Genomic DNA, 24,017 nt, shown 5'->3' with positions numbered 1-24,017 from the left:
GTGATAGGTAATATGAGGAGTTGTATACCTTATTTACCTAATACGCCTCTCCTCCCATGACTTCCAAACCAAAAGCATTTATTTAATACACTCAAGAACTCTGCAGCCTGGGCAACATAGCGAGGCCTCGCCTCTATAAAAAATTAAAAATAGCCAGATGTGGTGGCACGCACTTGTATTCCCAGCTAATTGGGGGGCTGAGGCTGAAGGATCACCTGAGCCCAGAAGGTCCAGGCTGCAGTGAGAACTGCGATCATGCCACTGGGTGACAGGGTAAGACCCCAAATAAAAAAAAAAGAAAAAGAACTCTATGTAGTAGTTATGGTGCTTAATCCATTTTACAGATGCAAGAATGGAGATCTAGAGATGTGAAGTCACTTTCCGAACCTGCACAGCTAATAATTATAACCAGCAAATTTGGAGACTTGTCCTCAAGTTATAGAGTCCTAACTTGTAAATGGATTCATTTTTAGATGTTTTAGAAAAACTTTTTAAAATAGTTAAGATTCTTTTTTCATACTTTCTTCTAAATGTATTATTTCAGAAAATGAATTAGAAATTCAAAATGTAGATGAAAACAAACATGAAGGGTTTTATTAGAACTCACCAAGAAAGATTTCATACCTATTTCATGTGTTTACTAAAAGGAAAAATAAGGCCGGGCATGGTGGCTCATGCCTGTAATCCCAGCACTTTGGGAGGCCAAGGGGACAGGATTGCTTGAGCTAGGAGTTCAAGACCAGGTTGGGCAACATAATGAGGCCAGATCTCTATAAACAAAAAAATAAAATTTAGCTGGGTGAGGTGGTACATGCCTATATTCCCAGCTACTTGGGAGGATGAGGTGAGAAGTTCCTCTTAACCCAGGAGTGATGAACCATGATCATGCCTATGCTCCAGCTAAGTGACAGAGGGAGACCCCAACTCTTAAAAAAAAATTCTGAAAGGAAAGTGTTTTACATTAAGATCATAGATTTAGGATTTAAACTTGAGTCCTTAATAATTATTTAAAGGCCAGGCGTGGTGGCTCACACCTATAATCCCAGCACTTTGGGAGGCCGAGATGAAAGGATTGCCTGAGCCCATAGGTTTAAGACCAGCCTGGGCAACTTGGTGAGACCTCATCTCTACAATAAATCAAAAAATTAGCCAGGCATGGTGACGTGTGCCTGTAGTTCCAGCTACTTGGAAGGCTGAGGCAGAAGGATCGCTTGATACCAGCAGGTCGAGGCTGCAGTGGCCGGGAGGGTGTCACTGCCTTCCAGCCTGGGTGACAGAATGAGACTCCAACACACACAAAAATCACAAAAACCAAAAAATATAGTTATTTTAAAAACCGTCACCAAAGTGATCTATGTTTATGTTTCGTCAGGATACTGATGAAAACATTGTCCTTTTTGGGTCTCACTTCCTTGCCAGTCATGGTAATGTAGGCTGTATCAGCAACTAGGGTGCTGTTCATGCCATTAATAGGGTTGCTTTTGGTTTGGATGTCATGGGAGGAGAGGAGTAGGTAAATTGTACAGGACTGAAAGTGTTTCCAACCTTCCTGTAAAAGTCATGCATCAGTTCATGATTATATGGAACATTTTGGAGTCTTGGAGCACATATATCTCTATTTTTAGAGTCTTGGAGCACATATATCTCCCATACCTTTCTCAGAACTTCTCTCCTGCCCTCTAACTTGAGGAAATATACACACACATGTATATATATGAGCAGGGACCCCAAAAAACCAGAACTTGTTTATATAAAAAATCATGTATTTATTCCTATGTGTTTAAACTCTCACCTTCACAGAACTCTCCATTTTATGCAATGCTCTATCCGGATGCTTTTTTCGTTGTTCAGAACTTTTTGAGCTTGTCAATTCTGATGCCTTCTATTGTCTTTGTGACTTTTTTTGTTTCTCCACTACCCCATGGGCGAAACATTTCCTTCTGAGGGCTTTTTTCATTTGGGGAAACAAAAGAAAAAGTCACTTGGGGGTGAAATCAGGTGAATAGGGAGCGTGGGGCTTGAGGGTCATGTTATTTTGGGTCCAAAACTGCTGGCCACTCAGCAGGGTGTGGGCAGGTGTGCTCCTAAATCACCCATCATGAAATGGGCAAATGCAATGAAAGAATCTCTAAAAAAAATTCACCGAAGCCAAACGCAGCCTCTCGCAACAACGCTGGCTGAGATAGTGATGCCCATGGGTTCCTAGAACATGTAACTAGCGAGTGAAACCTGTACGACAAGGGGCTGCCCTCCAAAAAATAACTCTGTTTTTTTTGGGATCTCCTCATATATTAATATTTATAAAAGTATTTGCCTCTTACTGTTTTGTGGAAGCTTAAGTTATGTGTGTTATATGGGCATGAAATCACTGGTTGTTTCCTCAAGTCTCTATATCAGCAGATGTTGAAATGGTAAGCAAACAGGCATAGCCACCCTGCCTGCCAGAGAGCTGGGTCATCAGGAGAGACAGACGAGTTTTTTTGTGCCAACGTCAATATGCTTTGGGCTTTGGGGAAGAGTGGCTGGCTCTCGTTTAGAGGATACTGACGAAAACATTGTCCTTTTTTGGTGTCACCTCCTTGCCAGCCATGGCGATGTAGGCTATATCAACAAAAATCCTGGAAGACAAGTTCATTGTGTGAGTACTTTCTGGTCTCCCTTGTAGCAGGCAAGTGACGTGTGACAAGCTTGCTGCCTGGTTTACATCTGCTTTTGCTGGAATGCTGTGAAACAGGCATAGAGCCTCCAGTCAGAATGGCAAGAGAATGTGTGTGTCATCCAAATGTTGATGGTTGCACCTGTTCTGCGCCATGCTGTGCTCTCTCACTAGCCAGTGAATTAACCGGCGTAGGGCAGATGTGGAGAAGTTCAGGATGAAATGCGTGGGAACAATTTCTAGAGCTCAAAAGTGGGCTGTTAATGACTAAAATTCTAAGGCATGGGTGACATAATCTCTTTTCAACATTTTCCCCATCCACTTAGGTTTTTAAACATGTTCAATCAACGATTTCATTTTATTTTAAATGAAAAAGTTGTAAAGTTTTAATGTTGCAAGGGTTGTCTCCTGTCAAATTAGTATATCCACTGCTAAGTATCAATCTTGATTTCTCATCAAATCATACAACTCTACGAAAAGCCCAGGACCTAATGCGTGCATTTAGGAATATTAATAATGCTCAAATAATTCCATAAGCTTTGACATTGATATGTGTGCCACCTTGTTTTCTTTTGGATTTCCATGGAAGAAGGAAAAAAGTTTTTTGGGTTTTTTTTTGAGTTGGAGTCTCACTCTGTCACCCAGACTGGAGTGCAATGGCCGCTCCCGGCCACCGCAGCCTCGACCTGCTGGGCTCCGGCGATCCTTCCGCCTCAGCCTTCCAAGTAGACGGAATTACAGGCATGCGCTACCACGCCCGGCTGATTTTTTGATTTATTGTAGAGATGAGTCTCACTGCCCAGGCGGGTCTCGAACCCGTGGGCTCAGGCAATCCACTCACCTCAGCCTCCCAAAGGCACGGGATGACAGACTGAGCCACTGAGCCCGGCTGAAGAAAGTTTTTTTTAAAAAAGTAAAAGTAATTGAATCTTGAAATCAGGTGATTAAAAAATTAAATTTAAAAATAAAATAAAAGAATTTTAGGATAGTTAAAAAACTTTAGGGAGATTGTTAAATGTTTGTAGCCCAGGGCTGTTATATACTTCAAAACCGAAAGAAAATAGATTTTTAAAGTTATATTATTTACACTTTAGGCCATTAAGAGCCAAAAGGTCACTACCAGACTTCTCTATTTCTTGTTGAGAGCAGGTAATTTATTCATCGTGTTAATCAGCCATTTAACCCTTCATTTCCTGTAGCAGTGCCCTTGGGACCCTTGAAAATGTTTTTTGTGTGCTTTCTCTCTCTCAACTTGATTTTCCATTTGAACAGAAACTCTTACATTCCGTATTTTTAATTTTTGCCATGCTTTTGGAGGAAATTCATAAGTTTTAAATGGTTCTAAATAATAATTCCTCAGTTTTAAATTCAGGACAGTCCATTTATTTGGGTATGTGGGAGGGCATTTATTGTAACTCTGACATGGAGGTGTTAAGAACAGAGAGTGGGCTTTACGTTCTTATCCACAGATCCCCAGCTGCTGGAAAGGTAGCTTCTAATTTAAGAACATGGCTAATCATTTTTTTCCCCCTCTTAGAATGGTTTCCTAGGAAACCAACATACATGGTCACAGCAAAACATAAAAGAGTATAAACCAGTGAGAAAATAAAAGTAAAATTGTGTTTTGACACTTATGTTGATACTTTAAAAGATTAATCATAAAAAAGCATAGATATGCTAATTTGAAAAATAGTCACAGGCTATTGAAAAACATAAGTGTAACATAGATGGCAGAAGATGAATACTAATAATACAAAGGTGCTTTAAATGCATTCTTGTTTTGGAATTGGCAAAGGTAAATGCTTATTTTCTCTCTTCGCTGTGAGATGCTTTAAGGACCAGCTATGCAATTTGCAAGGGCCAGGACAAACTGAAAATGCAGGACCTCTTGTTCACATTTCAAGGCGGTGACACAGCACAGTGTTAAGCCATGTGTGAAACCTTCCTGAGTTCGGAGTCCTGTGGGGGTACTCAGGGGCTGTCTCCACAAAGCCCACTTGCTTATTGAATGGGAGTAAGACTAGACTCATGCTTACTTCTTAACTGTCTTCTGATTAAAACAGGCTTTTTTGGGGTTTGTTTTTAATTTAAAGGACAAACATGCTATTTTTCTAAACAGCGGACTTTTCAATATATATGTACTTATGATATATATTTATTAACTTTTTTTCCCACAACTTTGTTAACCTTGCGGATGCACTTGACCTTCCATCCCTGCTGTGTTCTAATGTGAGAACGTTAGTATGTAAACATGTAAGTGCACTCTATGCTCACTTTGTCATTCAGCGCTTCTTACCCTGAAACAAAAGTTTACAATGAGAACGTATCAACAGTCTTGGTTATTGGTTCTAGGGATTTTCCTAATGTAAATTACATTAAATCCAAAGATTTCCTAAATAGTCAAGTTGAGAAATATCTTCTCCAAAGCTTAAAGCTGGTCTTTTCAGCAAAGAGATTTTTTCAAGGTTAATTCCTTCCTGGAGGATTAACAATAAACAAACCAAAAAAGCCAAAACAAAATTAAACCTACTGGATCCTTGAAATTTGTACATATCTGAAAATTACTTGACTAGTTTTGATAGTAGTGGGAACTTTTATACTCTGTGACATAATCAGGTACAAAACCTAATGGTTCCTGTACCAGGTACCTCCAGACCCAGCTCACAAAATGATATGTTCTTGGCACTGACTCTTGTGGAATTCTTACTATGATAGGTAGCTAACTTTTCCAGAATGGAAAGGCGGGGTATGGGAAATGCTTATTTCAGGAGTCTGATCCCCTGTGAGGAAATTAAATAGTAGACATAGATTGCTAGTGCTACAAGAGATTACAACTAATTACTTCCCTCTCTGTTTTTTTTTTCTTTTAATCCCTCACTGTAGAATAAAACAACAAGTAAATCTTCTAAACTTTTGTGAGGTTGTTCATTAGAATGTTATCTTCCAGCAATGTTTTGGAATTGGGCATAGCATAAGAATTGTGATCTCAAAGAAAGATTCCACAACGGAACTTTGGATTGGACAGTTCCATCTTTCCACCGGCTTCTGTGTACCATTGATAGGACACCACCATCTTTCCACCAGCTTCTGTGTACCATTGATAGGATTCTTAAGTATACTCTTTACTATTAAAATAACAGTTTACTGGGGCTGGGCACAGTGGCTTACTCCTGTAATCCCAGCACTTTGGGAGGTGGAGGTGGAGGTGGCAGGATTGCTTGAGCCCAGGAGTTCAAGACCAGCCTGCATAACACAGTAAGACCTCATCTCTGTAAAAAAGTCAGAAAAAATTAGCTGGGCATGAGGGCCCATGCCAGTCGTCCCAACTACTTGGGAGGCTGAGGCAGGAGGATTGCTTGAGCTCAGGAGGTCAAGGCTATGGTGAGTCTGATCATGCCACTGTACTGTAGCCTGGGCAACAAGAGTGAGACCCCGACTCAAAAAAAGTAAATAAAATAAAATAACAGCTAATTAGTGCTTATAGAACATAGTACTCTTACCAAAGGTTTTCAGGTAGTTTATGCATTAGCAGTTAAAAATAGAGAGGACCAGGCTTGGTGGCTCAACCTGTAATCCCAGCACTTTGGGAAGCTGAGGTGAGTGGATTGACTGAGCCCGCGAGTTCGAGACCAGCACGGGCAACTGGATGAGACCTCGCCTTTTCAATAAATCAAAAAATTAGCCAGGCGTAGTAGCACACGCCTGTAGTTTCAACTACTTAGAAGACTGAGGCAGAAGGATCGCTGGAGCCCAACAGGTCGACGCTGGGGTGGCCATGAGTGTGCCACTGCACTCCAGCCTGGGCGATGGAGTGAGACTCCAACTCAAAAAAAAAAAGAGAGAGAGATAGAAGAAAAAAGTAAGCAAGCATATGAATTGGATTATTTCTCTCTCTAGACCAGGAATCTAACCTTCTTGTTGGTGAAGAGAAACTGGCCCTACCTGAGGAGGCACCTGCCTCTGAAACCGACATCAACCTAGAGGTATCATTTGCTGAGCAAGCACTCAATCAGAAAGATAACTCGAAGGAGAAGACCCAGAGGAACAAAGACAACGATGCCACCTTACCTGTACGTACTACACTGTTCATGTCACTGACATAATAATGTATTTTTATGAGCTTTTTATTTTGAAAACTTAGAACCCACAAAAAAGTTGAAAGAATAGTATAGCAAACACCATACAGTCTTTATAGATTGATTTATTGGTATTTTTACATCTTTCTTTCTCTCTCTCTCTCTCTCTTTCTTTCTATATCTATCCATTTATATGTGTGTTCTTTCAGATATACTCTCACTTTTTATTGAGTTTAACAAGGATCTACAAACAAAACACAGTTATAATACTTAAGAAATTGAAACAGGCGTAGTGGCTCACGCCTATAATCCCAGCACATTGGGAGACCAAGATGAGAGGATTGCCTGAGCCAGTGGGTTCCAGGCCAACCCTGGGCAACTTGGTGAGACCTCTTCTCTACAATAAATAAATAAAATTAGCTGGACATGGTGGCACGTGCCAGCAGCTCCAGCTACTTGGAAGGCTGAGGTGGAAGGATCGTCTGAGCCCAGCAGGTCGAGGCTGCAGTGGCCGGGAGCGTGCCACTGCCCTCCAGCCTGGGTGACAGAATGAGACACCAACTCAAAAAAAAAAAACAACAGAAATTGAAACTCAAGTAACAATTTAATATACAGTCATCTTAAAATGGCTCAAACTTTCACATGATTGTCCTTTATAGCTTTTTCCTTCTCCACTTCCATTTGGTTTTCAGACAAGCGTCATACGATGTATTTGTTGTCTTGCCTTTTTGGTTTTCTTAACTCCAAATCAGTCCTTTGCTTTTCCTCTTCTTTAATAATTTCGAAGAGTCCAAATCAATTTTCTGATTCTGTTTGATTGCTTTCTTATGACTAGATTCGAGTTAAAAATGTTTGACCAAATTATTACATAGACAATGTTTATGGCTTTGATTGCATCATCAGAAGAGGTGTTTGGTTTCTTTATTGGTGATAGAAGTTTGATCATCAATTTGACTAAGGGGAGATGTTCTCCAGATCATTTCTTTATTTGTTTTTTTTTGTTTTTTGTTTTGAGTGGAAGTCTCACTCCGTCGTCCAGATTGGAATGCAGTGGCCGCTCCCAGCCACCACCTGCTGGGCGATCCTTCTGCCTCAGCCTTCCAAGTGGCTGGAACTACAGGCGCGTGCTACCACGCCCAGCTAATTTTTTGATTTATTGTAGGGATGAGGTCTCGCCAAGTTATCCAGGCGGGTCTTGAACCCGTGGGCTCAGGCAGTTCACTCACCTTGGCCTCCCAAAGCGCGGGATTACAGGCTGAGTCACTGAGCCCGGCCAGATCATTTCATTGTAAAGATATCTTTCCTATGTCCAGTTAATGTTAATTTGTGATACTGAGACCAGGTGAATATTGTGTTCATCAGTAATAACCTATCATCCAGTGGCTTTACCATCCATTTGTAACCTTGCCTGAAGCAATAATTGAACTGGTGTTTGAGAAATGGTGATTTTTAAATTCATTGCTCCTTCTACATTTATTGCAATAATTGCTTCTTTGTTCTGTAGCATAAGACGTTCCAGGCTCTCCTTGTAATTTTCTTCCCTCAGACTTGAAAGCATCCATGTCTTCAAGAAGCTCTGGTTCCTGTTAGCAACGAATTGTATTTAGACACCAAGCTCTGTGTACTAAGTGTTCTTACTGCTACTGAGCGTTTTGTATTTAAAAAGAACATTTATTTATTATGTAAAATTGCACACATGCAAAAGTTAACGACAGTAGTTTAATGACTCCCAAAATACTCATCACTCTGCCTCAACAGCCATGAACCCACGGACAGTCCTGACCTCTCTATGCCCCGTCCAGGTCCCCACTGTGTGTTATTCTAAAACATATCTCTGAATTGTATTTCATCCTCCTAGAAATATTAATATTTCTAAAAGAGAAAGAGGGGATTTAAAAAAACACATCCATATTACCATTGTGTGAAAAATCTAACAATTTTTCTTTTGAAATAACTAGTCAGAGTTCCCATTTCAAATTGTATCGCAAACTTTATGAACCTTTTGTACAGTATGTTCGAGTCGGAATCCAGATAAGGCCCGTGTGTTGCAACTGGTTGATACATCTTTTAAGACTCTTCATCTGCCCTCCATTTCTCTCTTCTTTCTCTCTTTGTTCCTTTTCTTCCTCCTCCCTCTCCCTATGTCTCTCCCTCCCTCTCCCTGTTTTTCCTTCCTCCCAATTTATTTGTTGAAGAAATCTGGTTATTAAATTATAGAGAATCCCCCCCGCTGGCTAATTCTATCTCCCTGGTGTCATTAACATGTTCTTCTGTTTCTTATAAATTGGTTGACTTTAAATTGATCAGATGCAGATTCAAGGCTTTTTTTTTTTTTTAATCAATGCTACTTCAGATATATGCTTGTGCGTCCTCTGTCACGAGACTCCTGGTGACATTTGGTTGTCTTTCTTTTTTTGTGAAATTAGCAGCTGTTTCTGAGCAGTACCTGAATCCGTTATTTTACTAATGGTTGCAGAGTTATGACGCTCTAATATTTTCTTCTTTTTTAAATTTACTCATGTAAATATTTCTTTAGGAAAATTTGTTGCCTTCCTAGCGTCTTTCACCAGTGATGAGTTATTTTTTATAATGTTTTATTTATTAGTCTTTCTTTCTTCCCCTTCCTTCCTTCCTTCTTTCTCTTCTTTCCTTCCTTGTTTCTTTCCTTTCTTCTTCTTCTTTCTCATCTTCGTCTTCTTCCTCCTCCTCCTCCTTCTTCCTTTTTCCTTTCTTCTCTTTCTCTCTTATTTTTTTTGTTTGAAACACCATCTAGCTCTGTCTCCCAGCTAGAGTACAGTAGTGTGACCATAGCTCACTACAGCCTTGACCTCCTGAGTAGCTGGGACTACTTTTTAATTTTTTTTGTAGAAACTGAGTCCTGTTGTGTTGCCAAGACTGGTCTTGAACGTCTCTCAACTGATCCTCCACCTTAGCCTCCTAAAGTGCTGGGATTACAAGTGTGAATCACCACGCCTGGCTTGTAAACCTAACCTTACTTAACTCATGGATTTACACATATTTGATATGACCCTAGACAAAATTTTTCAGGATTATCTGGTGTATTTTCTGCTCCAGACATAGAACGATTTGTTTCTGCGGGAAACTCTGGTTCCGTTTAGTAGAAATAGACTAAGATTATGATCAGGACATAAGAAGTGTTCATTGCTCTGGGTTGATCATTGCTTTCTTTTTTTTTTTTTTTTTTTTTGAGTTGGGGTCTCACTCTGTCACCCAGACTGGAGTGCAGTGGCCGCTCCTGGCCACCACAGCCTCGACCTGCTGGGCTCCGGCGATCCTTCCGCCTCAGCCTTCCAAGTAGCCGGGACTACAGGTGCGCGCTACCACACCCGGCTAATTTTTTGATTTATTGTAGAGATGAGGTCTTGCCTAGTTGCCCAGGCAGGTCTCGAACCCGCGGGCTCAGGCAATTCACTCACCTTGGCCTCCCAAAGTGCAGGATTACAGGCTGAGCCACCGAGCCTGGCGATCATTGCTTTCAAGCCTTTTCAGAGGACCCAAGGGCAGAGGTATATCAGTATCTTCTTTCGTCCATGCTGAGAATTGTCCTTCTCAGGAAATGGCAGATGATATATTTAGAATATCACATTATTACTTATTTTCTGTATCCTACATTAATGCATAGCGTTCTCAGAATAACTATGTAAACACTACTGTCAACAATATGATTACTTATGATTTTATACAGTAGAATGATTGTGTTTTAGGTTGCTTGGGTTTGTTATTCTTTGTATGGTTAAGCCACCAATTGTATCACTGGTTGTGTTAATTTGCTTCCCTTTATTTTCCATTTTTAGAGATTGCTTTGTTGAAATTTAATTTTGTTTTTAAGTCTGTAGAATATTTTTATAGTCTAAAAGTCAAAGCTTAACACTAAGTGTGTTACAAGTCTAGCTTCTATCCTTGAGCTACCATCCTCTCCAATCTCTTCTCTTAGAGGCAATCTTCTTTTCATTTTTTTTTTTTACCTCAGCCTCCCAAAGTGCTGGGATTACAGGCATGAGCCACCACACCTGGCCTTTTCATTTTAATATCATAGTTTGTCTGGTTTTTTTTTTTTTTTTTTTTTTGAGTTGAAGTCTCACTCCATCACCCAGGCTGGAGGGCAGTAGCTTGCTCATGGCCACCGCAGACTCAACCTGTTGGTCTTAGGCGATCCTTCCACCTCAGCCTTCCAAGTAGCTGGAACTACAGACACATGCCACCATGCCCAGCTAGTTTTTTGATTTATTGTAGAGACAAGGTCTCACCAAGTTGCGCAGGCCAGTCTTGAACCCCCGGACTCAGGCAATCCACTTACTTCGGCCTCCCAAAGTGCTGGGATTATAGGCTGAGCCGCCGTGCCGGGCTCTTGGTATTCTTTTTGACTTTGCTAGATAGACTGGAGATCATACTGGAGTAGTATAGAGAAATATTTTCCATTCTATTTTGTAGACGCGTTGCACTCATTGTAAGAATGTGTCATAATTTATTCAGTCAGTCCTTTGATGATGGACATCTGAATCCTTTTCAGGCTTTCTCATATTTTTTTAAAAATCTGTTTTTATACCTAGTGGAAAAAGTAAAGGAGGATGCAAAATTTTCCCTAAAGTGATGATCCACTCTTTTTCCTCAGGGCAGTCTTCATCTCATCTCCAAATACAGAAAGGTTTTACATGGAAGAATAGTAGAATCTCATTAAACAAAATGAAGATCTCGTTGACTTCTAAGTTGGTAACTCAAACAGAATAAATCTCCACTTGAGAAGTTTTTTGTTTTGTTTTGTTTTGTTTTTGTTTTGAATTGGAGTCTCACTCTGTCACCCAGGCTGGAGTGCGGTGGCACGCTCCCGGCCACTGCAGCCTCAGCCTGCTGGGCTCTGGCAATCCTTCCACCTCAGCCTTCCAAGTAGCTGGAACTACAGGCACCGCTACCACGCCTGGCTTGTTTTTCATTTATTGTAGAGACGAGGTCTCGCCAAGTTGCCCGGATGGGTCTCGAACCCACAGGCTCAGGCAATCCACTCATCTCGGCCTCCCAAAGTGCTGGTATGACAGGCTGAGCTACCGAGCCCGGCCAAGAAGTTTTAAAACAAGACTTCCTCTGCCACTTTATTCTCAAACAAATTTGTGCTCATCCACCTTCTTGATTTTGTTCATGTTGTACCCCAAGTTTAAATGACATCTTCTTCCGTTCCCCCCCACACTCTTCCATATTTGCCAAGGAAGCCTTAATCTATCCCTTAGAGGCTTGATCAGGTTCCAGCTTTCTTGTTAAGGAGTCTTTCCTGTGAGCTCATATTAGATAAAATATATGAAGTTATGTTTTAAACTATTAGGTAGCATGCTTTTGATAATTATTATCAATCTATCCATGTGTTTGTGTATACATATATACATCTACTCATCTGTAGAACATTTTTTTTTAATCCATGGGTCTTCTAGAGATCATAGGGTACGTTGTGAAGTTTCTACCAGTCACATGGCTGAAGTGAATATTTATATACACTACTCTGAGGCAGGTGTCTATGCAGATAAAACCTTGAGTTCCATTTCTCCTCCATGCTTCCCTGCTTCTGTAAATAACCAGTAGGCTTTACGTAATACATTGTTCTCTGTTGACCTCATTTTGTATACACTTCCCTTTTTCTTACAGCATTGAGCATCTTTGTTAATTCTTTTCATATCTCTTACAGTGGATTCAAATTTCTCCCCTTCAGTTTAGAGATCAGGTTTTATAACCTTTGGTGTGCTTTAGTTTGAGATTTTAGCTATTACTTATTACATATATATTATAACTCAGAAATTATGCTGTCTATTTCATTTCTTGATCAAATGACCCTGATGAGGTAGATATTCTTATCCCTATTTTTCATTCATGGAAACAAGTTAGAGAGATTTCATGACATGTCGAGACTTGGCTTTAATGACTAAGCTTTTGAAGCTTTTCTCTGGCTTTGCAAGTCAAAACTAGAGTGATTTGATGAGTACAAAAGTCAAGTTCACCATTACTGATTAAGGGCCTAAGGGCCTCTTTGCACTACAGATTCTACAGAAGAGGGGTAGTCAGAAAAGCCACCTAATTAATTTATGGTAACACAGAGAAACCAATGACCTTATGTTTTTTGAAAAATTTTATGTCATTCTTTTCTTCAAACACATTTTTCAGAAGGTAAAGAGCTTTTCTCTTGCTGAAATTCCCCTGCTTTCTCTCAGCCAACGAACTGAACCATTCAGTTTATTAACTAAACAGAAAGCGACAGGAAACTTCATAAATATTTAAAGCCGCTGCTATGAATTAAACATCAGGATAAAGAACTAACGCCTTCATTAAGCACAATGTTTAAATAAATAAATAAATCAGCCCATGACATATATTGCTAGGTAAATCAAATGTTTGCATTAATAATATTTCCAGATTCTCTAAACATTTACCCTGGGTAATGCTTTCAATGATTGTATTGCATGTGTTTGGCTTATTGGACCAAAAGCAACTGATTTTAATGAAACATCTAGGAATTTTTTTTTTTTAATAAATGGTAAATGTGCTTCCTTCTGCCATCCAGAAACCAAAACAAGTAGCAGAATTATAGGGCCACATGTGATAAAAATGTGATGAGTTTTATGTGATTAAAAAAATAACAGTACAGATCACAGAAAATTAGGGGACCATCAAGCCTGCAGCCTAGTTTGATCTGTTGCCTTTCTCCCAGTAGGATGTGTGTTTTCATTCTGGAGGCCTGGCAGAGCACCTGTAGTGGGCCAAGTCTATGGACAGTAGGGGTGCAGAGGTGATTAAGACGTGGCTTCTCTCCTTGAGGGGCTTGTGACCCCTTGTCAACACCTGTCAGCCTAGATTTCTCCCTCCCTGCTGTGGTCGGTCGGGAAATGGAGTAGAACAGAATGGTTGCTGAACTCAGGGTCTAGAAGATTTGCTTACATCACCGGCTATGTGGCCACGTTTAAGTCTCTTTCCTGAGCCTTCGTGTTACCACCTAGAATGTGCTGTGGTAATTCCTTTCCTGTTGGAACTCTTGCAGAACATAACAAGAAACCATTCATCCGACAGAAGTATTATGATGATGATGATTTTTTTCTTGTCATAATATATAGGAAAAAAAGGAAAAGCATGAAAAGTTGAAATGATCTTAAAGGCTCTGTGAAAAAATACAGAAATGATACTTACCACATTTTGAGCACTAATTACGTGCCACTTGAACCTCACCACAGCCTTATAAGGTAGGGTGTTTTATTCTCGTTTTACAGATGAAGACGCTGAGGTCCAGAAAGTGACATTGTTTGCCAAAGGTCACAGAGCTAGTAAGTGATGAAGACGGGATTTGCCACCTGTGGTCGGGTGCACTTGACCTTTGTGCACTGCGCCACCGCGGAGGCCGTCCCCTCACTGCTGGAAATCCAGTTAGGCTCTGTGTGCGTTTGCACTAGCTGTAAAGAAATACCTGATGCTGGGCTCATGAAGAAAAGAGGTTTATTTGACTTTTGGTTCTGCAGACTGTTCGAGAAGCGTGGCTCCAGCGTCTGCTTCTTGTGAGGCCTCAGGAAATGCAAAATCATGGTGACAGGCAAAGGGGAAGTCGGTGTGTCACATGACAAGGGAGGAAGCAAGAGAGAGAGAAAGAGAGAGAAGCCAGCCCTCATGTGAACTGACAGGTCAAGGACTCATCCATAGCACCAGGGAGGGTACCATTCAGGAGGGATCGCCCTCGTGGCCCAAACATCTTCCAGTAGGCCACACCTCCAACCCTGGGGACTGCATTTCAACATGAGAGTTGGAGGGGACAGATATCCACACTATATCAGGTTCCACCTTCAATGATATTTATTGCTGTTTTATTTAACGTTCCCCTAGGAAGAAAAAGTATTGCAAGAAGTTAAGACAGTCCCTTTTACAGCGGACCTGAAGGCTCTCTCTTGTTTTACGCACAAAATTAGTAAAATGTTTTATAAAATGACCTTGAGGTTATGTGTACGTGAAACATAAATGAATTTTGTGTTTAGATTTGGTTCCCTTCCTTTAGGTCTCTCATTGTGTGTGTCCAAATATTCCCAAATCGGAAAATATCTGATATCCCAAACACTTCGTTGGGCCAAGCATTTTGGATGAGGGATACTCGACTTGTGATAACAACCACATAACAGTACTTGGGATGTGCTGGGCGCTTAAACCTCAGAACAGCTCTCTAGATTAAGAGAGCTCATTCTCCTCCTCCTCCTCCCCTTCCTCCTTGTCCTTGCCCTGCTTCTTCTTTCTCTCTCTTTCACTCTCTTCCTCTTTTACTGAAAGATCAAGCATTTGGTGTAAGTCATACAGCTCGTAAGGAGGCATTCTGGCCCCGAGGTCTGTGGTCCCAGCCTCTCCTCTGTGCGCCTTCTCCTGTGCTACATGGCCTTTCTATATCAGTCTTACTTGTTTCTGTACGTGTGACAGTAATAAGAGACATAATGCATGTGAAGAGTACCTGGCACATTCTAAGCCCACATTCATGGTTGCCTGTCCTCTTTCTCTTCCTCCTATTTGTCTTCCTCATGTCATCTCCTCTTCTATTACCTTCCCTCCCTCTTCCTCCTCGTCTTCCCTTCTCTTAGTCTGTGCTTGACTTCTAACCTTCCATGGTTCTTGAAGGTGATTTAACTAGAAGGCTTTTTCTCACTGCCTCTCTTGTTCTCTGGGCCACTGGCATTCGTACTCCCCATTCGAGGTCTGGTCCCACTGTCTGTCTGAGTTTGGATGTTAACTTTTGAACTCCACACATCATCCTGCTGGGATCACTCTTCATTCTGACTGGAGGAATTTTGCCACGGTTTTTGTTGTCATTTATTCTGAGACGCCATTTTTTCCTATGGTTCAGTTTTCTCTTCTTGCATTACAAAAGCGGTTAGAGAGTGTCAACTCACTCTATATTAATGGCATTTTTTTTCAGAATTTCAGATTGCCAAAAGACAAAACAGGCACCACGAGGATCGGTGACCTCGCACCCCAGGACATGAAGAAAGTTTGCTCTCTCGCGCTAATTGAACTGACTGCCCTCTATGACGTATTGGGTGTTGAACTGAAACAACAGAAAGCTGTGAAAATCAAAACAAAAGGTAATCCTGAAATGGGAGACAGTTAAGGATTTCCTTCTGAATTTGCAAGGATGGGTTTGGCTTTTTAGCAGTGTGCTTGGGGCAAATGGGACAACACCTGCAAAATGAACCAGTGCTGGAATCTATCTGAAGTTCATGTTCTAAGACATGGCCTTCATAAATGTTATAACCTCATATAACACTTTGCCCTAGACTACAGAAAATCAAGGCATAATCAAAAAATTTAATGCCCAAGAAGGAAATTCCGGGAAAAGGAATCTTAACTCATGAGCTTTCTCCTTTGAAATCTATGTATTTTAAAAATCATGTTTGGTACATATATTCATTTCCAAAATCAGATCCTGACAAATGACTTTAAGATGGTTGCTTCTGAATGATTACTTCTGCTTGTTTGTTGAACAGAAAATACACAGGATAGTTACTAGTCCCTCTGTTTGTGGACATTCGAATTTTAATTATTTTGCAAAAACATGCTTTCCCCTATTCAGAAAATAAGGCCGTTGTGACACACAGTACCACGAGATTGTACTCATTATGGAAACATGTAGTTTTTATTTTGTAATCAGCTTGCATTACCCATTACATAAATATACTTGATTTTTTAAATATGATTGAGAGTAGACACCTCCTCAGTTTTTGTTTGTCCAAGATTTCATTGGTCCAGAAATCCAGATAATTCTCTGTTGACCCAGCTTGACTGTTTAGGAATCTCTGTCCTCTTATTTAACCTTAAAGGTATCTCCTAAAGAGAAACTATGAGGATTATTGAGTTGCCATGGTAACCAGCAAAGACAAGTATTCACCTGATTTAGGTTTTAGAGGCAATTCCTCTGTAGGGCTGAAAGGTACCTTTCCTTCAGGTCCTCTGTCATGCTGGGCCCCAGAAGACCTCACTCTGTGCTCTGTTCCTTTGAGTTTCTTAGCTTCAGGCCTAGGATGAGGAATTTCTGAGTTAAATAGTGCTCTGGTTTTTCATAAGTCCATCATGGATACTGAAGACTTTAGATGCTTTTTAAAAAGCTCATCACAAAGCCTTCTCCAGATACAAAATAAAAATACGCTTTAAATGATTGTGATTCAGTGCCTGAGATTTTTTTTTTTAAGTGGCTCAGGGAGGCTTTCTTTTTTTCTTTCTAGTTATGTGTTTTAGTATTGCATCGTAGCAGAGAAATATTAAGTTGTTTAGATGAAGACTATCACGGTTAATACAATTTCTTTCCATCTTCTTAAAATATCGATGTGTCTTCTCCAAGATATTTATTTTATATTTTACACTAGACCCTTGGCATTCTTGAGGGTTTTATCTTTTCTTATTTCCCAAACTGAAAAGTTACTTACTGGATTACCGGCGTTCTTTTGGATGGCATCTCAGTTAAGCGTCCATGTCCAATGTCTGTCCTCCTACTACGGTATCTCCTTTTCTTTGTTCACAGATGATTTTTATTTCCCTGGTAGTGTGTATCATGAAGGGAAAAGTTATCGCTTTAGCGCAAATTATCTATCTACTCAGTGACGGGAGCAGGTTGTAGGTGCTGGTAGAAGCTGTGTTCATACCAGATTCAAAGCATATGATTTTAATTTAGAACAGTGATAAAGTATTGCTTATTACTTCTTCTGGAGCTATTCTTGAGTTTTTAAAACTACTTATTTAAAATCAACAATACCACGTATCCATTTTCTGAACAGAAACATTTGTAGACCAAGATTATAATGTTGGCTGACTTCTCAGAAAGCAAATACTTATATTTTGCTGTATTGTAAAATGTTAAATGTCAATTTACTATGAAGAGATGAGTGATATTTGCTCTTAAGTCGGATTTTTAATTTGATTACATTTAGCAAATTGTTTAAATCTTTTGCATGTTCTTGTAGCATTGTGGTTCTCTTATATACCAGTCTGTACTTTTCCAATTATGTCAGTAATTATTTACAATCATGTTTTTAATTGTCTTTCCCTGCTAGACTTCTCTGTACACAGGGCCAGGATTTTCTCTTGGCCTGTGTGTACCTAATGGCCAAATGGCATCATTCACTTAGTAGCTGGTCAATAAATAGTTATATGCTTGAATGACGATATCCGAAATCTTATGCTTTAACATTTTTGTATTAAACTTTTATGGATTGACAAAAGTGAAGAATTTTTTTTTTTTCCTCTTGCAGATTCTGGTCTTTTTTGTGTTCCGTTGGCAGTATTGTTAGAACAAGATCAGAGGAAAGTCCCGGGCAGTAGAATACCCTTGATCTTTCAAAAAGTAAGTAGGCCTGGACTGGTCAGTATAGCAAGAACATACTTGAGTGGTTTCTTGTATTCATACTATTATAGTGTTCCAGTTGATATGCTCTTGTATTTTGTACTTTGATTTTCTATTCAGGAAGCAAATTTATTTCAAGGGCTCACAATTTTTATTTCATGGTGATACTTTCTGTTATTACTATAACTGTGATTACCTGGCATCATTTTCCTGTCTTATATTAGCTGGCTTTGTATAATTGAGATTCCAGTTCTATAATACATAGGAGTGGGACCTGCTTATAAATTTCTAGGGAATTGCATTCTCGTGAATATTTCATGCTTGCATGTATTTCCTAAGCTTCCCTATTTACAGTGAGGATGTCCAATTTAATTTACCGGTGCCTATTTCCAAAGTAGGCAAAGAAACCATAAAGTAGAATTAGAAAACGATTGCTAAACTATTAAGTCACTTGTGTAGTCAACACTCAGTAATTCATAAGGGGATTATCTATGACAATATAAAAATTTCCATCCAATGTCTGAGCTATCATTATTCAGAAGCTCAGATTACATTTGATAAAAGCCAGGGAATGTACACTGAAGAAGCCAGGTCAACTCAGTTGTGGACTACCCAAGCTGGAGATTCTTTGCCGCAGTCTAGGCATATCACAGTTTCTGGAATTTCTGGCGACAACAGAAATTCTCAGCTAATTGGCTCAGCAAACTCATCTACTAATAAGGTTCCATCTACTCTGTTCTTATTCTTTCCTATTTCAAACCAGTCATTTACATTTCACCTACTAACCCCTGGTGACTTTATTTCTTACATTCATCATTACATACAAGCCTGTATCTCTGGGCGGGCACGGAGGCTCATGCCTGCCATCCCAGCACCTTGGGAGGCCAAGGTAGGAGGATTGCTGGAGCGTAGGAATTTGAGACCAGCCTGGACAACATATTGAGACCTGTCTCATTAAAAAAAGATAAAATAAAAAATTACAAATAAAAGGAAAAAATAAAAAACCACCCTGGTTCTCATTGTTTCTCTTGATACACTTTGTTCTACACAGTTTATTCCACTTATCAGCCTCTGCCAGCCACTGCTTATAGAATCTGTGTCTGTATGAAGAGTTGTCAACAGTGCATCTGATTAACTGAAGGAAGCTAACACACAGAGGCTACATATTCCATTCTTCTGTCAATACAAGGTGCAAGTTACTATATACCCATGGCTATGCAAAACACGGATCTCAGCAGTGTCCTTTCCAGGTGTATTAGTTTAGGTTTTCCAGAGAAAAAGAACCAATAGGCATATGTAGAGAGAGATGGAGAGGTTTATTTTTAAAAGTTGGCTCGCTCAATTGTTGGGGCTGATAAGTCTGATATACGTAATGCAGGCTGGAAATCAGGCCATGGTCTTGAGTCCAACAACTGCAGGATGAGGCAGTTTCTATGTTGTGGTCTTCAGGCCACATTGCTCCTGCTTTTGGAAGCCTAACTCTTTTGAGCCTTCAACTGATTGGATGAGACCCACCACATGACAAAGGGTCATTTGCTTTACTCATAGTTGATTGATTTAAAAGTTAATCGCATCTTTAAAAAATAGTGTCACTGTAACATCTAGCTTGGTGTTTGACTAGATGACTGGGAACTAGAGACTGGACAAGTTGCTGCACAAAACTCACCATCACACCTTGGAAGGACAGTAAGCTCCAACTCCCATGAAGGTTCAGTAATGCCTCCTGCCTCGGCTGAGAATTGCATCCAGTCTCTTAGGAGAAATCTCCTTTGCCATTTTCTTTTGAAATTCTTTTCTTATTTATTTAGTTAGTTCGTTTGCATTTTTGGTCTCTTCAGCTTTCTGGAGAGACTGGCTGCCTTGAAGTATTGAATGATAGCCCTAAAGTATTTTTGCTCATATGAAGAGTTTGCTTGTAGATAACACTCATCTGTTTGCGTCCTCTGTGAATTATAAGCAGAAAATCGCAGTGATCTGTTATGAAAAATGTCTTCTGATTTATCAGCTGATAGCTCAATTAGGTCTTCTCTCAGTTTTGTCAAATGGAAAAAATTGAAAACCCACTGATTGGTAAAAAAGATTCATCACCAGTCCTTGAGGGTTATACTTTAATTTTGGGGAGATGTATACCCAAAAAAGTCATAACAAAACTTATCTAATATCTATGAACTGTATATTAATTTTTTCTCAGTGATACATTATTTAAGCCATATTTCCAGAAGTTTGGGGAAATAGAGATAACATTAACTTTCATCTATGGAAAAAGTCTGCCTTGTGCCTAATTATCAAAGCCAGTGTTCTCACCAGTCATCCCAGGCAGCCATACTTTGTGTCAAAAAGTCTGACTTCATTTTATTTCATTTTTCAGTTCATGTATGCAATCTATATTTTGAGCAATGTTATGAAAATCACTGATAATTTATAGAAACGATCTTATAAATTAGTAAAAGTAGCATGATTCAAATATATAAATCAGTATAGCTATTTCCATCTCTATTTTAAGTTTTGAAAATAAAATCTATAAAGTATCTCCTATTATTTATATTTTAATAATGCAATATAACACGGCAGCTAAAAATGTTATTTTCAAAGTGAGAAATAGGAGAAAACACGTGCCATTCCCTCAGACAACATATATACATAGCTCTGTTGAGTGCTGATATTCTGCTTTAGAACACACACACACACACACACACACACACACACACACACACAACTCTTGGGTGCTGATATTCTGCCTTAGAGAATAATAAAAAGACTCAAATATAAAAATGCAGAAAAATAACTGGGCTCGGTGGCTCAGTCTGTAATCCCGCGCCTTTGGGAGGCTGAGGTGAGTGGACTGCCTGAGCCCACAGGTTCAAGACCCGCCTGGGCAGGTGAGACCTCATCTCTACAATAAAATCAAAAAATCAGCCGGGTGTGGTAGCGCGCGCCTGTAGTTCCGGCTCCTCGGAAGGCGGAGGCGGAAGGATCGCCGGAGCCCGGCAGGTCGAGGCTGCGGTGGCCAGGAGCGGCCACTGCACTCTAGTCTGGGTGACAGAGTGAGACTCCAACTCAAAAAAAAAATAAAAAAGTGGGTATTTATTCTTCAGTCACCTTCAAAGTACTCTTTGTTTGATGCAATCCAAAGTGGATACTTTTCCCACTGCTCAAAACAGTTTTTGAACTTGTTAATATTGATACTGTTTAGTGCTTCTACCATTTTTTGTTTGACCTCTTGCACATTGGCAAAATGCCTCCTTTGCAGACTTTTTTCATCTAGGGAGACAAAAAAAGGTGAATAGGGAGGGTGAGGCATGTGGTTATATCATTTTTGGTCAAAAACTGCTGAACACTCAGCACAGCGTGGGCAGGTGCGTTGTCATGGTGGTCACCTGTTTGCCATAACTCAGGATGTTTCTTCTGCAAGTCGACTCTCACAACAATGCTAGCTAATACACTGATGCTGATGGGTTCCTAGAACACTTTCCTAGTGGGAAAAACCAGAAATGCAAGGATACTGTCCTCTAAGAGATAATTCGTTTTGGTTTTTTTCCAGGGGGTCAGGGGTTCCCTAATATTTGTTAACTTTAGTTTTAAATGCTTTGTTGAATAATGTGCATCTAAAATAATTTGCATAAAGTTTTTAGCCATTGGTTTTTATCCAGTGTCACTTGAAAAATATGGTCTTGGAAAATATTCCAGTTGAATTTTTAAAAAATTATGTACTGCTTTGGTCAAAGATGTTGCTATTTTCCTAATAATATATCCTTAGGAGGATTCTGAGATTATTCTTTACTTAATCTTAACTCCCCTCAATATCAATGCATTCTTTGGTCATAATCTAATCCAGAAATGGAAGAGGTGAAGTGTTTGGGGTTTTCTTGTTTTTGTTTTTGTTTTTTTTGAGTTGGAGTCTCACTCTGTCACCCTGGCAGGAGTGCAGTGGCACTGTTGGGCTTGATCCTTCCGCTTCAGCCTTCTAAGTAGCTGGAACTACAGGCACGTGCCACAAAGCCTGGCTAAATTTTTTGATTTATTGTAGAGATGAGGTCTTGCCAAGTTGCCCAGGCGGGTCTTGAACCCCTAGGCTCAGGCAATCCTCTAACCTCCACCTCCCAAAGTGCTGGAATTACAGGCATGAGCCGCCATGCTGGTTGAGGTGAAATCTTTAAGGGAGAATTGACCTTTCTTCCAGCATCCAGTGTATATACGCAGAATTTATCTAAGTTCAGAATTTCTAGACAAAGGTCAAAAGACCCCATTTATGATGCCATACTTTGCTCCTAACAGACCCTTTTATATGTAAGAGAAAAACAGAAAGCTTATGTAGTTTATAGAGCCTTGGTTGATCATTAAAGGAGCAAAAAAACCAATTTTTTTTTTAACGTTCTTTTGGCACTCTGGAAGATTTTATGCCTCAGGGCATGCTGAGAATATTATAGTAGGATTATGGACGAGTGAAAATTTGTTCCTACAGTAGGAGAAGGAGGATATTGTGAAAGGAGAATGTGTGGAAGGAAGGAAAACCTATATGATGCTAGGAAATGCATTCACACTGAGGACATGGAAATTGACTTTCTTAAATAGTAGAATACCTACTATTAAGAATTTGTAGTCGGCCTCGGTGGCTCAGCCTGTAATCCCGCGCTCTGGGAGGCCGAGGTGAGTGGATTGCCTGAGCCCGCGGGTTCGAGAACCGCCTGGGCAACTTGGTGAGACCTCATCTTTACAATAAATCAAAAAATCAGCCGGGCGTGGTAGCGCGCACCTGTAGTTCCAGCTACTTGGAAGGCTGAGGCGGAAGGGTCGCTGGCCCAGCAGGTCGAGGCTGCGGTGGCCGGGAGCGGCCACTGCACTCCAGTCTGGGCGACAGAGAGAGACTCCAGCTCAAAAAAAAAAAAAAAAGGACTTGTGTACTACCCAGGGAATGCATATTCTAGTTGGAAGATCACTTTGTCAAGGAGCCGACCACTTTTTATCTTCTTAGCTCCGAACAGTTTGTCATTGTGATTTATCCATTTGCCTTATTTTCTTAAAAACGCCTTTTAGCGGGGTTCTGGAGATAAAGAGACCTGTATGAACCCATTGGGCATTGGGTATGATTTAGAAATCATATCTAAGGACATTTTTCTCTGTTTACCACCATAGCCTTAAAAATGAATATTTGCAAATAGCTTTTTTCATATCATAAATAATTCTATGTTGGAACAAGCCAAAAATGAGATGTAAATGTGCAAATGCTAGAATTTCATAAGATTTATTTGATTGTAGAATGTATGTTTCGAGAAAAGCAGACGAAATGGATGTTTTGAGGTGCTTTTAAACAATGAACATCTTTATTCTTCATTGGTTTGGAGTACTGCAGCTGTTGTGTAAAATTATACACTTTTGTTACAAAGTAGAATAAGACCCAACTTTTTCTGAATCATAACTGAAGGTTTTGCACTTACTGTTCTGAAGGATGGTGGTATTGCAATAGCATTCAAAGCCTCATAAAATCCGGTCTACATGCCAGTGTCATCAGTTTTTGTTTATTTATATATGAAGCAGATGTTAAATTTTGAATTGTACCTGTTAATCAAGTCTCAAAATCAGAATGCTTTTCTATTTATACACAGCTCATTTCTCAAATTGAAGAGGGTGGTTTGGAAACAGAAGGCCTCTTACGAATACCTGGAGCTGCCATCAGAATCAAGGTAATCTCTTGGTTCCACGAATATGAACATCTTATTATTTAATTCTGCTTGGGCATTTGAAAAGCTAACTTATCGTCTTATCGCCATTGTTAGTAAAGGAGATAAAATAAAACAATAAAGTGTTAATAAAACTTAACATTCGGTTTATATTTAGATTTTCTATAGACCCTTCTGTTTTCGGTAAGTTTTGATTTTTTTTTTTTTTTGAGTTGGAGTCTTACTCTGTCGCCCAGACTGGAGTGCAGTGG

General features: G+C 39.9%; 1 protein-coding gene across 2 annotated transcripts in view; it reads left to right on the top strand.

The window, feature by feature from the left end:
* Nucleotides 1-24,017, top strand: part of ARHGAP18 (Rho GTPase activating protein 18) — a 156,191-nt gene that overhangs the window by 95,520 nt on the left and 36,654 nt on the right. For both annotated transcript variants that reach the window (XM_008072098.2, XM_021705956.1), the window contains exons 5-8: nt 6,554-6,726; nt 15,671-15,836; nt 17,997-18,088; nt 23,692-23,769. In XM_008072098.2, coding sequence (XP_008070289.1) covers nt 6,554-6,726; nt 15,671-15,836; nt 17,997-18,088; nt 23,692-23,769 — 509 coding nt within the window. The remainder of the gene's footprint in view (nt 1-6,553; nt 6,727-15,670; nt 15,837-17,996; nt 18,089-23,691; nt 23,770-24,017) is intronic.

The sequence above is a fragment of the Carlito syrichta genome, unplaced genomic scaffold, assembly GCF_000164805.1.
Source record: "Carlito syrichta isolate Samal-C Ts95f unplaced genomic scaffold, Tarsius_syrichta-2.0.1 Scaffold314849, whole genome shotgun sequence".
Lineage (NCBI taxonomy): Eukaryota > Metazoa > Chordata > Mammalia > Primates > Tarsiidae > Carlito > Carlito syrichta.
This window is presented reverse-complemented; position numbering and strand designations above follow the sequence as displayed.